The sequence below is a fragment of the Taeniopygia guttata genome, chromosome Z (assembly GCF_048771995.1).
Source record: "Taeniopygia guttata chromosome Z, bTaeGut7.mat, whole genome shotgun sequence".
NCBI classification, from domain to species: Eukaryota; Metazoa; Chordata; class Aves; order Passeriformes; family Estrildidae; genus Taeniopygia; species Taeniopygia guttata.
The window spans coordinates 64034832-64049823 of NC_133063.1; the positions used below are offsets into that span (position 1 = coordinate 64034832).

General features: G+C 41.1%; 2 protein-coding genes across 6 annotated transcripts in view; one reads left to right on the forward strand and one right to left on the reverse strand.

The window, feature by feature from the left end:
* The window catches only part of THBS4 (thrombospondin 4), a 45112-nt gene extending 40532 nt beyond the window's left edge, over nucleotides 1-4580 (reverse strand). The window contains exon 1 of the mRNA XM_032744505.3: nucleotides 4457-4580. The gene's annotated coding sequence lies outside the window, so the exon portion shown is untranslated. The remainder of the gene's footprint in view (nucleotides 1-4456) is intronic.
* A 1144-nt stretch (nucleotides 4581-5724) lies between these two features.
* Nucleotides 5725-14778, forward strand: MTX3 (metaxin 3). Of its 5 annotated transcripts, none has more exons than XM_030258608.4 (9): nucleotides 5725-5885; nucleotides 6625-6694; nucleotides 8176-8252; nucleotides 9789-9881; nucleotides 10922-11104; nucleotides 11242-11318; nucleotides 12180-12337; nucleotides 12736-12824; nucleotides 14141-14778. In XM_030258608.4, the coding sequence occupies exons 1-9, from the start codon at nucleotides 5814-5816 to the stop codon at nucleotides 14258-14260; spliced, it is 939 nt and encodes a 312-aa protein (XP_030114468.1). In that variant the 5' UTR covers nucleotides 5725-5813; the 3' UTR covers nucleotides 14261-14778. The 5 variants fall into 5 exon arrangements, with proteins under 5 accessions (XP_030114468.1, XP_030114466.1, XP_002188439.1 ...); XM_030258606.4 differs by lacking the exon at nucleotides 5725-5885 and adding an exon at nucleotides 6008-6163; XM_002188403.6 differs by lacking the exon at nucleotides 5725-5885 and adding an exon at nucleotides 6008-6163 and having other exon boundaries at nucleotides 14167-14778.
* Nucleotides 14779-14992: the final 214 nt, after the last annotated feature.

The window sequence follows — 14992 nt, forward strand, 5'->3', positions numbered from 1 at the left end:
CTTTGTGTCTTCTGACAACAATACAGCTGTCATCTTTGCAAAGCCCCCTCACAAGTTTCTCTGCCTGCCCTGCGGTCAGGTGTTTAGTGTCAGCTGTTAAGGTTTAACATATATTAGATTCTCTCTCATGCATATCTAAAGTCAAAACAAATGGGGATGCTCTGGTATGTTGACTTGGTCTTGGTAGGAATTTAAGTATTCCACTTTTCCTAACTGAAGACTGTCACTAAAAGGGGTCATGCAGATTGCAGACTGGGGCAAACTGGGATTCTAGAAGACTCTGACTGGCAGACAGGAATGTATCATCTGTCCCATTGTTTCATTTAAGGAGCTCAGAACCATTGGGAGTGCTCAAACTGACCATATGGATATGGAAAAAGGCTGTTTGTCTTAGCAAGCTCCCAATCTCAATAATTTAGCCAAAGTCAATTAAAAAGAAAAAAACTTCTTTCAACTACAACAATTTTCAGCACTGTGTTTTCCCTTAGGATATCATTATCCCATTGTTTGTCCTCTACTTCAGAAAATTCTAGCCTCTGCACTGCTGATGTTAAGAAAGTACAGGAGAAAGGGAGCAAGTGGGAAACCCAAACACAGTGTGAGCTTCCTATCCTGCTGCACAGCTCTCTTTGTCCTGTACACCTCTGTATGTATCAGCTCTGCTGATGAACCTGTCACATCAGAGATCCAGGAAGCCCTGCTTGGCCCCATCACAGCTTGCTATCCACACTCAGTTGGAAAAGTTGGAGCTGTCTGATATTATTTACATCATAAAAGGTAGGGCAACAATAGAAGGGAAAGTTTATGTTAAAGTGAGCAAAATAGTGTTGATTAATGTTCAGTCTCATCAGGCTTGGTGCACACATCTAAGGAGCAACACAGAGAACAGCCCTTGGGGGGGTTCATTGTGTGGGAGGCAAAAACACAGCACGCTGCAGGACAGGGGCTGCAAGCACTGCAAAGGGGCTGCCCGAGCAGCGCTACACCAACAGAGCATGGCTGTGGGCTGCTCTCCAACACAGCTTCAGTGAGACTTTCAGATACCTTCACATGACCTCTAACTGCCCTCCCCACATGGCATATACCCTACAACACACCCTTACTTCTTAGCTTATTCTTGTTAGCAGTGTTGACCCTCTCCGTAAGTTGCCCGTTTCTTCCTCTGCCCATTGTCAGACAGCAGGGTGCTCTGCCATATCCCCTGTGTCACAGCATGGCGCTATTCCTCCTCACCCTACTGCTCTTCTGTATACATCTCCAGACAAGAAGCATCATCTCAGCTTCACTCCCACATCTTGTCCCTGCAGTGGAAGTGACAGGATGACACCATACAGTCAATGACCTGGCCAAGAGCTGCACAGGGGAGTGAGAAAAACAGATCAACAGGTGCAGAGTGCTGTGGAGCAGGGAAAAAAGGGAGACTAAAAGGGGTAAGCAAGAGGCAAGAAGATGCAAGGAGAAACTATGGGTCTCATAAGCTCCTTAAAAAGAAGTGTTAGTTCTGAATTTGTCCCCAACCTAAAGCACAGTACAGATGCTGCAAGGCTAATACATGGATCTAGAGCAGTACTGATGATGTCCAGTGTTTATGAAGGAAAAGCCTTGACTCAACAAAGAGTACTTTTTGCGAACATATACTTAAGTGCATGATAGAAGAACATTTCGAAGGTCTGCAAAATCATTACAGTTCTGGACCAAAAAAAAAAAAAAGGATAGTAAGGGTTTGCTTTCATCTAAGGGGAATACCATCCATAACTTGCAGCCATTTATTATGTACTTTGAGTTTATTGAGTTTGAGATTATCAAAGCATATGAAATGTTTTCTTGAAAGATTTCCTTATCTGACAGAAATATTTAAGTAATTATAACTTAACATTCCTTACTTCTGATTTAAATACAGAGGAGTCTCTTGCACTGGTGCTGACCAGCCCTCCCCTGAGGAGGATTTTGTCTGTAGTACTGTATCTTCATTAGTGTTAGATTTGTGAGGACCATATTCTGTTCTTGGTCTGTATCTGCTATTCTTTGTGCTTACTCACAAAGAAGACACATGGAAGCAATGTTTAGCAAACAGCCCATGGGGCACAATCCAGTATGACAGAAGGGAACTGGTTCATAATGTATATACACAGAAGCTTAAGTCCATGTTTAGATGGTACAGTTTAAAGGTCACTCCAATTTCTTCAGTTTTCATTTATATTCTGAGTTTTATGTTGGAATATGGTACAGATTAAAGGGGATTTTGTGCTCAAGTACAACCTTCTTTAAGGGATTTCACAAAGTAGAAAGTTTATCTGCTGTCTGGAAGGGACTATTTGACTTTTTAATCAACATTTTCAATAAAAACTATGGAATATTAGCAATTGCCTTTTCACTCTTGTGTATTCTCTGAAGTACAAACTCCAGCTTAAATTACTGGAGGTTAAATAAGAAGTAAGAATAAAAACATGATTGATCAATTGTGTTTCCAAGAAACTTTCATAATGCCAGTCACATTTGGTAAGGAAGTCATAAGTATGTGATTGTAATTTTTATATACAATCTACAAGAAAACCTCAATCACTATAATGTTTGACCTGATTATGTAATTTGATAAGATTTTAAGCATACAGAATACAGAGAAGCTGCAAACATTACAGATTTTGCTTTGCAGAAGTGTCTGTAACTTGTTCAAATTCTAAATAATGGGGTAAGGGAAATAGAAAAGAACCCTGCTGCTTAATTCACCTTACAGGTTTTGTTCCTAATATGCATCAGGAGACTCACTGTTTTCATGGAATTATATGGATGATTAAAAATCAGGATTCACGGGCAATTAAGATATAGAAATCTTAAGGCAAGTGAAATATCAGTTATAAAACACATCCTTTCATATATATGTCAACACTCCTGGTTTTGATCCTGCTTAATTTAAAAAAAATTCTTGGTTTCAAGGGTTTCAAATTTCAAAGACGGGTTTCAAAAGAATTTTTGTTCTTCTAAAACACAAACTGAAGCTCCACTTTTTCAAGTCAAGTCATGTATCCATCTTCAATGCACTTATTTACTTTTAATTTACACTGATAGGAATTCCATGTAGGCAACCAAGAGGAAAAGGTTCCTGACATGGGGGTTGGGAAGGTACAGATTGCCTCTTTTTTTTATCTTTGCTCCAGACACTACAACAGCACAGAGATAAACTGGGGCTGAAGGCAATGCAAAGCTTATTGCCCTGTTTACCTCCTAACCCTTCTTGCAGCCTGCCTCAAGAAAAGACATATGACAGAAAAGCTCAGAATGGTTACGTTTTCTTAAATAAGACCTCTAAGTTCATCAAGTCTAACCATCAACCCAGCACCACCACCATATCCACCACTAAAACGTGTCCTCAACATTTCCAGGAACGGTGAAACCACTTTACTGGGCATCTTGTTCCAGTGCTTGACAACCCTTTCAGTGAAGAAACTTTTCGTAATGTCTAATACAAACCTTCCCTAGTGCAACTTGAAGCCATTTTCTCTTGTTCTAAAACTTCTTACTTGGGAGAAAAAACTGAACCCCAGCCATCTATAGTCCTTTCAAGTACTTGTAGAGTGATAAGGTCCCCACTGAGGCTTCTTTTCTCCAGGCTAAACACCCCCAGCTCCGTCGGCCACCCCTCACAGAACTTGTTCTCCTGATCCTTCACCAGCTGTTTGCCCTTCTCTGGACTCACTCCAGCACCAGAATGACCTTCTTGTAGTGAAGAGCCTAAAACTAGCACCAGCCTAAACACAGCACTCGAGGTGTGGCCTCACCAGTGCCCAGTACAGGGGGACAATCCCTGCCCTGGTCCTGCTGGCCACACCATTGCTGATCCAGGCCAGGATGCCATTGGCCTTCTTGGCCACCTGGGCACACCCTGGCTCATTCCAGCCACTGTCACCAGCACCCCCAGGTCCTTTCCAGCCATTCTGCCCCAGCCTGTGGAGCTGTCTGGGGTTGCTGTAACCCAAGGGCAGGACCAGCACTGGCCTTGTTGTACCTCACACCACTGGCCTCAGGCCGTGATCCAGCCTGCCCAGATCCCTCTGCAGAGCCTTCCTGCCCTCCAGCAGATCAGCACTCCCACCCAGCTTGGTGTCACCTGCACACTGCCTGAGGGTGCACTGGATCCCATTGTCCAGGTCATGAAAATCAACAAAGATACTAAACAGGTTTGGTGTTAAGTATTGAGCCCTTTGTAATATACTCCTTATATGTCGCCCTGATTCTTGAGTTTTCTTAAGCCTTCTGAGTTTACATTCTATTGGGAAACTTTCCCACACAGTTTCTGTAAATAACGTGTTGTTTTGCATTCCTCCATGGGGGTGGAGAGACTTAATGTACTAGTGCTTTGTCCAATGTCTTTGGAGAGGTGGCCCATTCACTCTCCAATCCACTGTCACCTTTGGAGAAGTATAAAAGTTAGAGTCAGAAAATAAACTCTCTCTTTTACCTTGCAAAGTGGCAAGTGGCTCGCGTTGTGCTTTCTCGTGTCCTATAGCGACACTTATAGAAATAGATCTTTGGGATCACAGCTGCTGGCGTCCACAATTCCCTTTCAGAGCTTTGCATCTCAGTTCACATGGTGAAAGGACCAAAGCAAAGTACCTGGACAGACTGAGAAGTTAGCTGGGACCTGTAGGAAGGAAAAGACATAAAAAATATCCTTAGAATATGTATTTTAAATAAGTCTTTAGAAGGAAAAATGTAACACAGCAATTAAAAAAAAAATATTGCTTCTGTTAACATTGCCAGTGGTATGTTTTTTTAAGGAAAAAAGTGGGTATGTATTTCTTCTCCCATGTTCCACATAAAACGGAGCAGAATGATCTCAGATCTGTGGCATAAATTTTTATCGTGACACTTTCTTCAACAAATTTCATGTCAATCTGAAATTGTGGATCTGGGAAAGTGAAAGGAAAAATGCAGCTTTATCCTTACTCTCCTCCTTATCCACAGAAGACCTGAATAAGGATGGTCAGTGCAGGGAGTTTTTTTAGACAGTGTGTGGTATTTTTTCCTTTTGTAGGAAGGATGGAAACTTGACTTAGCATTTAGATGTGCTCTGGCACATCTGCACAAGCTCTGGAATAAACAGCTGACAACTTGATGCCTCTAAAGGTTTGCAGTTAAAACCATACTGAATGGTTATTATTATAACCTGGTCAAAACTGGTAACATACGGTCAGAGCGCCTTTATTTTAGTGCCAAACTACTGATGGCTGCTCATCACAGTTGATTGAGAACCACAATATCTTTTTTTTTTTTTTTTTTTTGCTCCTATGAAAAGTCATAACTCTGTGTGCAGGAGGGTGAAGGTTCAACCAGACAGTACCAAAAGCATTTCAAGAGGACTACGGCTGCAGCATTTCCCCACAGGATCACAGCTACTGGCCACTGATGTCCCTTCCTAAGAGGCTGACCCCCACCAGGATACAACCTGAAAGGACTTTGTTCCCAGGTAGGGGCTGGCCTCTTCTCCAGGCAAGCAGTGTCAGGACAAGAGGACATAGTTCTCAGCTCAAAAAGGACATTGAGGTACTGGAACAAGTCCAGAGAAGGGCAACAGACCTGCGAAAGGCTCTGGAGCACAGCTCCTGCGGGGAGGGGCTGAGGGAACTGAGTTTGTTTAGCCTGGCGGAAAGGAGGCGCCTCGGGGAAGTCATGCCTGTTTTGTACAATTACTAAAAGGAGCCTGTAGCCGGAAGGGATGTGGGTAGTATGAGGACATAGTCATAAGCTGTGTCAAGGGAGCTTTGGGCTGGACATTAGGAAGAATTTCCTGACAGAAAGGGTGATTAGACACTGGAATGGGGGTGGTGGAGTCACCATCCCTAGAGGTGTTCAAGGAAAATCGGGATATACGTGGTGTTCGGCCACAGGTTGGTCGCGATGATCCCAGAGGCCTTATCCAACTCAGTGGATTCGGCGGCTCGGCGAGTCGCCGCGGGTTTCGCGGAGCAGGAGCCCGGGCGGCTCTCGGGCCCCTCCGGGCGCCGCTCCGGGCCCGCCGGGGCCCTCGCGAGCGCCGCCGTGCGGGGCAGCAGCGCCGCGGCCCCCGGCCGGCGCGGCGGAGAAGATGGCGGCTCCCATGGAGCTGAGCTGCTGGGAAGGAGGCTGGGGGCTGCCGTCCCTGCACCCGGAGTCTCTCACCGTCTTGGTAACAGGCGGCAGAAACCGCCCGGCCCGGGAGGGAGGGAGCGCCGGCGCCCCGGGGCTTGCCTGCCGCTCGCACGGAGATCCGCGGGGCTCCTTCTTTGCCTTGGGAGAGAGAGGCCGGGGGTGGAAGCAGGAGGTTGGGCCCGGGTGCGCGCCTGGCTCGCTCCCCGCGGGACGCGGGCAACGCTGCCGCCCTTCCCGGGGCACCGAGCCCTCCCCGGGGCCGCCGAGCCTGCCCGGGGCTGCCGAGCCCTTCCCGGGGCCGCGGGGCCTCTGCCCAGCATTCCCTGGAGCCTCCTTAGGGCAGTGGAACCGCAGCCAAACCCCCAAATCCGTCGCGCACCTGCTGGTGGTTGGTCCTCACTGCACGAAGGTGTTCAACACAACTTCTAAAGCTGTGTTTTAAGCTTTTCGTACACATTGTGACAGGTTTTCTTCCCTGCCCTCCGATCTTTATTGCAGGCTTACGCCAAATTTTCTGGTGCTCCCGTGACAGTGAATTCTGTAAATAACTCCTGGAGAACTCTGAAAGGTACCATCTTTGCAGCCTTTATTACTCTAATCACAGCCGTGTTATAAATGTAGTTTCCAGTTTCTGTGCTTGCTTTGCGTTTGTGTTCATGAGTGCGGTCTGCCCCAATTAAATTACTTCACAGGATCAAGTGTGATGAATTTGTAAGAGTGAAATAATGGAAATCATAAATAAAGTGCTCCAGAAGACAGTTTATTAAAATGTGTGTGGGTGAGGCAACAGACAGTTTACAAAGCAGTAATGCCAAGTACATAACTGTTTCATTCAGGCAGTCTGAGTTGATGGTGTAGTGAAAGCAAATTTGCAAGCTTTTTGCACTTTGCATATTTATGAAGGTAGTAACTAGACATGTGTATGGAAGAGCTCTTTAATTACCTGTAGCTTAATGAGTTGGTACAGTTGGAAGTGGAATGTGAGCCTCAGCAAGTACAACTTACGCTAGCTGGGATGTTTGGTATTGTGCTGAAAGAGGGTTTGACTGAGAAAAGGTGAAGGTAAGCTGTCAGAGAGGATTTCTTTATTTAGGATGCTTCTATTCATTGCTTATTTGTTTGCTCAGCAGTTACTGTCTTGGTGTATTTAAGAGAGGAAAAGTGTCTGCAGGGTTAAAGTCCTCTGTCACTTACACTTAACCACATTATCAGATCAGGCAGTACTGTACTGAAGTTGAGAAGCAGAAGTTTCAGAAGTTGAGCCTTTGCTTCTTCCTATTCATTGTCTTGTGTTCTGTTAGGGAAAAATACCAAGAACTAGCTGGGTGGACTTGTAGAAATTTGGTGGCTATCCTCATAAGGAAAATATATAAAATCATTTAAGAAAGCAGTTTAAATACTAATTGTTGGTGATAATTGATAATTTAATAGTATTTAGCACTGTCCTGTTGGGCTCATTCTGTCAGATCTGTTGTGAATGTGCTGTAAGGTCGCCCCTGTTACAGAGACTTTGCACTTTATAGGCTTTGATCTTGCAATCTTATGACTAAAGGCTGTCCACTCAACTTCTGGTAGAGGGGAAGTACTTCGTTCTTTTAGTAATTCATGGTTATGCAGTGGTAGCTTGGGCATTGTTTGTAGCAAGGCTAGAGAAAAAAAGATGGTTCAAATGGATTTGGAGGGGAAGGACAGAGGAAAAATTGAAAAGAGGCTGAGAGGTGGATGAATTGAGAGGGCAGTTGGACAGAGCGGGAATTTCTGTCTTAAGATGAACATCTGAAATCCAGATAAGTAGCCTAGTTTTCAACGTATTGGATACCTAGCAAAAAACATTGGCTTCAACCTGATTTGATGTTGCTCTTTTTTATGTTTTTTATTAGTAAAGTATTTGTAACCTTGGTGGAACTCTCATGCTAAATTTTAAGTTTATGTTTACGTGTTAGGAAAATGAGAGCATGCTACTGAGAAAAGAAGAGTCCATACAGTGACTGATTGCTTTCAAGTTAGAAATCATCCATACAAATTGACTGTATTATTTATGCCTTCTAGGAGATCTACCAGTCCTGGTATCAGAAGACATTGTTATTTCTCAGCCAGCAAAAATACTAAACTTTTTAAGAAAGCAGGTAGGTCTCTTTGAAAAAGATTTGTTTTCTTGACTTGCCGTGACTCTTGCATGTCTCCTTTGTGCACTGATACAGGCTTCCAAAAACCTGGAATTTAGTTCAGACCCAATGCTTTTCTTTTTCTCATACAGGCATGAGAATTGCAAAATGGTGGACAAGAAATTGCTCTTTAAAAGTTTGATCATTAGTTCTGTGAAAGATTTAAAAGTAAGCATGAAAAAAATTAATTAATTAATTAATTAAGAAAACAAACTGTCCCTAATTGAGCAGTTTCTTACAGATCATCCTGCTTGTAATTATAACACTTTTAATGTCATTATGACTTTGCAGACCTAGGGTATCATAGTTTAGGTTAACAGTTTAAATGGGTCATTTCCCAGTGCTCTTTTTTTGAAAGATAATACATACAGCATTGTTTTTAATCTACGTGTTTTTTCTATAACTTGTAAAATAAAAAGGTCTGCAGGTGTTTCTTGATGCACACCATGTTACAACCTCTTGCTTGCCTTTTGTAGGATTCTTAGTGTTTTGTACACAAAGGATAAAACTGTACAATTTCTTCTTTCCACAAAGTATAAGGATACCTAATAAACCAGGGCATCATCTTTTTATTCCCAAGATGGTTCTCTAGTCTACTGTTCTACTTTTACATTAGAAAGGCAGTTCCTGTCTTGTCAGATGATCTGATGAAAGCCATGTTAGTGAAACTTCACATCTTCATGGGGAGAAAAACAGAATTGAAAACTGCATTTGAGATGGAATTTTAGACAGTTGTTTTGAAATTCTGAAATTTCAGATTAATTTGGATTGAATTTGGTATTCCTGGGAATAACAAAGGCTCCATAATGTTGGGGGGGAAAGCCCTGTTTATGTTAAAGTATAACAATTGTATGCTTGCTTTTCAGATGTTCAAGTGTCAGCAGTGGTCCTTTGTTTATAAATTAATGAAGCAAATCTACTCACTCCCCCCCCCCCCTATTTTTTCAATCTTTGTAATGTATCATAGAAGAATCCACTATTAGAATTAAAAGTTCAGTTAGTAACTGCATTAATTTTGCTGTAAATTTGTTCCCTTACATTGTTACCATCCAATTTCTTAACTTCTAGAATGTTCATTAAAAGCAAAATATGGGAATGCATGCTTTTTTTTTTTTTATGCTTACACCTGCTGAAGTATCAGATGCTTCTTGAAAAATAACAACGGAGATTTACCAGAGGTTTGCTACATCCCTGAGTATTGAAAAATTGCCTCTGTATAGCTGGACATTTGCTTGGAAACCAATAGAAAGGAGACACAAGAATTATTTTGGAAATAGGAGGTCCCAAAGCTGTAGGAATGGGAAGGTGGAAAAGTGAGATGCAACAAGGTTTTGCAGAGTTGGCCTGAAGAAGGAAAAATCCAGTGAATGCATGCTTTCTGTTCCAAAAATTGTTTATATGTTTACTGCCTTGATAGCTGTTAAGTTTTAAGTAACTTTCCATTGATAATGTTTTTTGAAAGTTCATTTTAAGTCTATTTTTTTTTTTAATTCATAGAAATACAATGCTGATTATGATTTGTCTGCAAAACAAGGAGCTGATACACTGGCATATATTGCACTACTTGAAGAGAAATTGCTTCCTGCTCTGGTAATTATTAATAAATACTTTGTAATGGTCCAAATACTTTGAATGTAATACTGTAAGAAGTGCCCAATGTGAGAGATATTAAAGTCTGTCAGCCACAGCCCTGGATAAAACACACAGTTGTTTTGTTAGTCTGTTTTTTGGAATTACTGCCTAGCAACTTCTGAAAAGGAAATAAGTGTGTGTTTGTGGAATGTCAGTAATTCGACATAGTAGATTTAGGAAAGACATTTTAAAGGACACTTATTTAGGGATTTTTTTTTTTCTGTTGGTTTTCGGGAAACAGTATCCTGAAAACACCTTATTATGGCCATTTTTTGGTTCATTTGATTTCCTGAAAAACTTTTGATTAAGATGTGTCTGATGTGAGATATACAGATGAAAGTCTTTTGAGCTGCTGAGTTAAAATTTTTAATAAATTCTGTACCTCGTTTAATTTTTCAGTTCTAAATACAATATCTAAATACAATGTCTAAAGACATGGCCATTTGCCCTCACTATTTAAGTGTAATTACATTAGAGCTATAAGACCCACAGATACTGAGTCTCTTGTATGACTTTGGCTTCAGTTTGTACAGCAAAACATACTCTGACCAGATGGTCAGAGTTATCATGAGCTAACCTTTTCAGCTGACCTTGGTTTCAAATTCATTGATTTAAGATTTATATAAAATTTCAAAACAAAATTCCAGGAAGTTCAAACCTGTTGCTGTATGTCTGCAACTCCCTTGCAATATATTTTTGATATACTCAGTGTGTGTATGTATCTGTACGCACATAGTGTGTACATAATTTTAGGCAGATGTACATAAATCTCTGTAATATCTTTGGTGCTGTTCTTTATTTGGAAGATAACTGTTTCCTTACTCATGTACTCCTATGCTCAGAATATTAGTATATTCCACTACAGAGTTTGATAACTTTAAATTACAGTAATTCCTGGTTCTTCTGCTTTTCTGAGAGAGGTCTTGCATATCAAGTGTCATGGGATGTCTGCTTGTGTCATTAAAATTTCAGTTACATTTTTCCTCGTGTTGATACAGCTGCACACTTTCTGGATTGAGGCTGAAAATTACCGCAGTGTGACAAAGCCATGGTTTGCCTCAAGGTTTGCGTTCCCACTGAGTTTGTATCTGCCTGGAAAGATGTCCAGGGAAGCGCTGAACAGGATCTTGCTGACCAAGGGAGGCCCTCCACTCTACAGTCTCACTGAAGTGGAAGGACAGGTATGGGTTGTGCAGTAAGGAATTCGTAAGTTGGTTCTGTCAAAGACAAGAACTTAAACAGTTTAGCACACTGTCAAACGATGAATGGTGCTGTGCATACCAGCCTGGCTACACCTAGGGCTCTTGTGTCTCATCAGATATACAGAGATGCCAAGGAGTGCCTAAATCTCCTGTCGAAGAGATTGGGAACATCTCAGTTTTTCTTTGGAGATGTGTGAGTGTGATTTTCTAAATAACTATTTTGATAAATGACTGACAAAAAAGGTACCACACCACTCTATGAACATTTGAACTTCCTCTTTTCTTTTTAACCTGCCAGAATGCTAAAAGTGCTTCCCAGTAGTTTGATTTCTCACACTTTGCTTTTCAAATAAATCTGAAAGAGCAAACAGGGCGCAAATGAGATCGTCAGACTGAGTCAGTGTGGTGTCTCTCTTATTCTGCTTTGTTCCACAGAGAGAGAAATGCTTCCCACAGCTGCTAAGAAAATGTGAGGTGCACTGGAGAACATTTTTCTAGCCACTGAATGTCACCTCATGGCTTTGTATGTAAGAAAAAATGCTTTAGCTGAGGTGCTACTACTGCCCTCATGGGAGGAGGGCGTAGGTCCAGGAACACTATTACTGTGGTATGAGTGCAGAGCAGGAAGCAGATAGGGCCAGCAACATAGAGCCAACAGGTCCTGAAAAGCATGATCTCTTCTTTAGCTGTTGAAGTTGGATCACTCCATGAGGGAGGATCCTGGTCCCCTGGTGCCCAGCACAACTTTTGTGGTGCCAGAAGGGTGTTCTAGAGGGGCTTGTTTATCAATGTGTGGGATAGCATGGCTGTGTTGTGATGCTGACATTACTGTTCCAATTTATCAGCATGTCTCTAGTTAAGAGATGCTGAAAGGAGTAGATAGTTGGTACAAAGCATTAACCAGATTCATAGTTCATAGGCAAAAGTGGAATGAAGAAGGGCTGACTATATTATGTCCTGAGTAGTATTTGACATGCATGGAAAACTAGGTTGTAGAAGTCGTAAAAGGCTTATCTCAAGTCACTTCAGTATTTTTCTGTGTCACTCTTTTTAGGCCTACCACCTTGGATGCCTTTGTGTTTGGTTTCCTAGCACCAATTTATAAAGTGTGCTTCCCGAAAGTACATTTGCAAGTGCATTTGAAACAGCTTCTCAATCTGTGCCGATTTTGTGATGATATTTTAACTCGCTACTTTAGGTCAACTGTCTCAAGTAAGTTGTGTTTTCTTTTCTCCTTTTTGTCACCATTTATACCCATGTTGGGATTAGTGCTCCAGGATCCTATTTGTGAACCAAAGCAGATTAGATTTTATGTAGTTTATGCTAGACTTTCTGTGGGGAAATGAAGAAACTTCTAAAGTTGGGCAGAAAGAATTCAAAATTAAAAGCAAGTGTTAATACTCAGTTTTAGATTCTGTCAAGCACTGGCAAAATCTTATGGCTTATGCTTAGTACTCTTTATTTTCTCACATGGAATGGCTTTTTCACTTAAATTCTTCTTTGCGTAAAAATACTGCATGAACTGTCTCCAATGTGAGTTTATTTTTTAAAAATTTAAAGGCTTCTGTAAATACTTTTTCACTCTTCATCTTTCTGCCTTCACTCTCCAGGCCATTCTCCAGCTGGACAGGATACAGCAGATGCTAATCTGCAGAAACTCACACAGCTTGTAAATAAGGAATCCAACTTGATTGAAAAGGTTACTTTTGCTTCAGTATCTTTAATTTTACTGATTTGTTGTGGTTACTTGTTCACAGATATCCTTGCATGGCAATTGCAACTGCACACTGGACTTTTATTTTAATTACTTCTTTTCTAGTGAGTGTGTAGATGGGCAGGAAGAATATTTCATCATTTGGAAGGAGGAATTAATGAAGCCTTGCACTAAGAAACTATTTTTAATACAACCAAAAGAGCATTGTCTTGCAGGTGTGCATACCAAAAGAGGAGTGGTATCTTTCTGCAAGTGTACATTCAGCTAAGAAGGAGGAAAATGTATTAGTCAAAACTCAGAAATGGTCCTGCAAATTAAGACTGATCACCAGCTTTCCTTGATTGCAGCTGCATGCTGTAGTAACTATGCATCAGTCACTCTTCTGCTTGTTCTGCATCTAGCTGTTTTTCTTATGTTCTCTGTTTTTAAGGCTGTCACTCAGCACCTATCAAGAGCTATACAACTTAATTGAAAATTACTTGTGAAGAATTAGCCTTTTCATGCAGATAGAACACTCTAACTGAAAGGGTAGAAGGCATTTCTTCCTGGAAAAGATCAGTGTGTCAAATAGATCATTAATTATGATCAGCTTTTGTAGCATTAGGTATTGGTGCTCTTTCTGGCATTGAAGTGTGGCTGTAGAAATTTTAAACAATGGGTTACATAGCCATTTGTCAGGGATGGCTGAGGAAAATCTGATCCTGCTTTGAAGAAATGGAATAGACAAGACAGCCTCTGCACATCTCCCCTGTGCTTTTGTTCTGTACCAACTAAACCTTTTCAGACCACAATACACAAAGGGCATTAGCGGGATTTCCTATGAAAATGTAAATTGTTTATATTCAGGTTAATTTTAACCTGTCTTTGAAAAGGTCTTATCACAAGTGCTTTATTATGTACTTTTTGAAATGTGTAACTAATACAAATTCATTCAGCATCTCCAGAACATGTTTGATCTCAAAATACTTATTCTTGCATGCTTCTGAATATACAGAAGCATCCATTGTTAGCAGTTTCACTCTTGATCTGCCTTCTCACAGCATTTGGGTATTGTGCAATATTTGACCTCTTGGAATTGTGTTGCTTCCTTCAGTAATCTTGACCAAGTAACTTGAGCAGAAGCACTTCCAGGTGCCCTGGGTTTGATGCATCATGTGTAAGGGAATGATTAGCAGCTCTAATACAAACATATATTTGGGAGTGGAAAGAAACCAAAGCACCAGCGCCAACCAAGCCAGTATTATTGATGGCAGCCCTGACAAATAAGACTAATTGTATAATCTATATTCTGCTGTTGCCAGATCCAGCTCTCATTGTTTCTCTGCAGATGGACGACAACCTTCGTAAGAGTCCTCAGCATCCCCCTCGTAAGCTCACAACGCTCAAGCTTGCTGCAGGAGGAGAAGAAAGCAGTCCAATGAGTCGTTTATCACCTTGACATCTCCTGTTGTCTATAAATGTGTGTTTTGTAACTCAGCTGAGTGCCACAGTTGATTTTTTTCACATGAATGTTTTGCGAGGAAAGAATCTGCTAATGGGTACAAGTAGAGCAGAACTAGAGCTTTACAATCTTTTATCTTCCTCTTCTTTTAAGAAATTGTATAGATCAAGCTGGCCACACACTACGCTGAAGCTAAGCTAAACAAAGCTTATTACTGAGATGCTACCATGATTTTGTACAGCATATTTTTGCCTTTAGCTTAGCAGAAATGTTTACCTAAATTTAAGAATCTGCTTATGGAATGTTCACTGTTATTTTATTTTTTGGGTTTTGATTTTACTGTACTGTCATGTTACTGTATATGAGTGAGTATACTCTTTGTCTGAAAAGGACAATGTCCAGTTGCAAAGTCTGAAAAGACAAAATGTTGCCATTCATGGCAGCTGAGACATGAAATCAATGACAGAAACATAAATATTTATATTGTGCTTTAATGAACTTTGGATTTGTGTTTTATGGTTGTTTGTATCTTCGAAAATTTGTCATGTACTTCGAAGGGGATTACTGAAAAGCATGTGCGCTATGGGGATTAAAATGATGCACAATGCTAACATTTCACAGTACCTCGTATTAGTCCTTTGTGAAACAGGCTTAACCTGTGCACAGAGTAATACCACATGCTGCAAAACTGTTAAGTCAAAATCACAGAAAA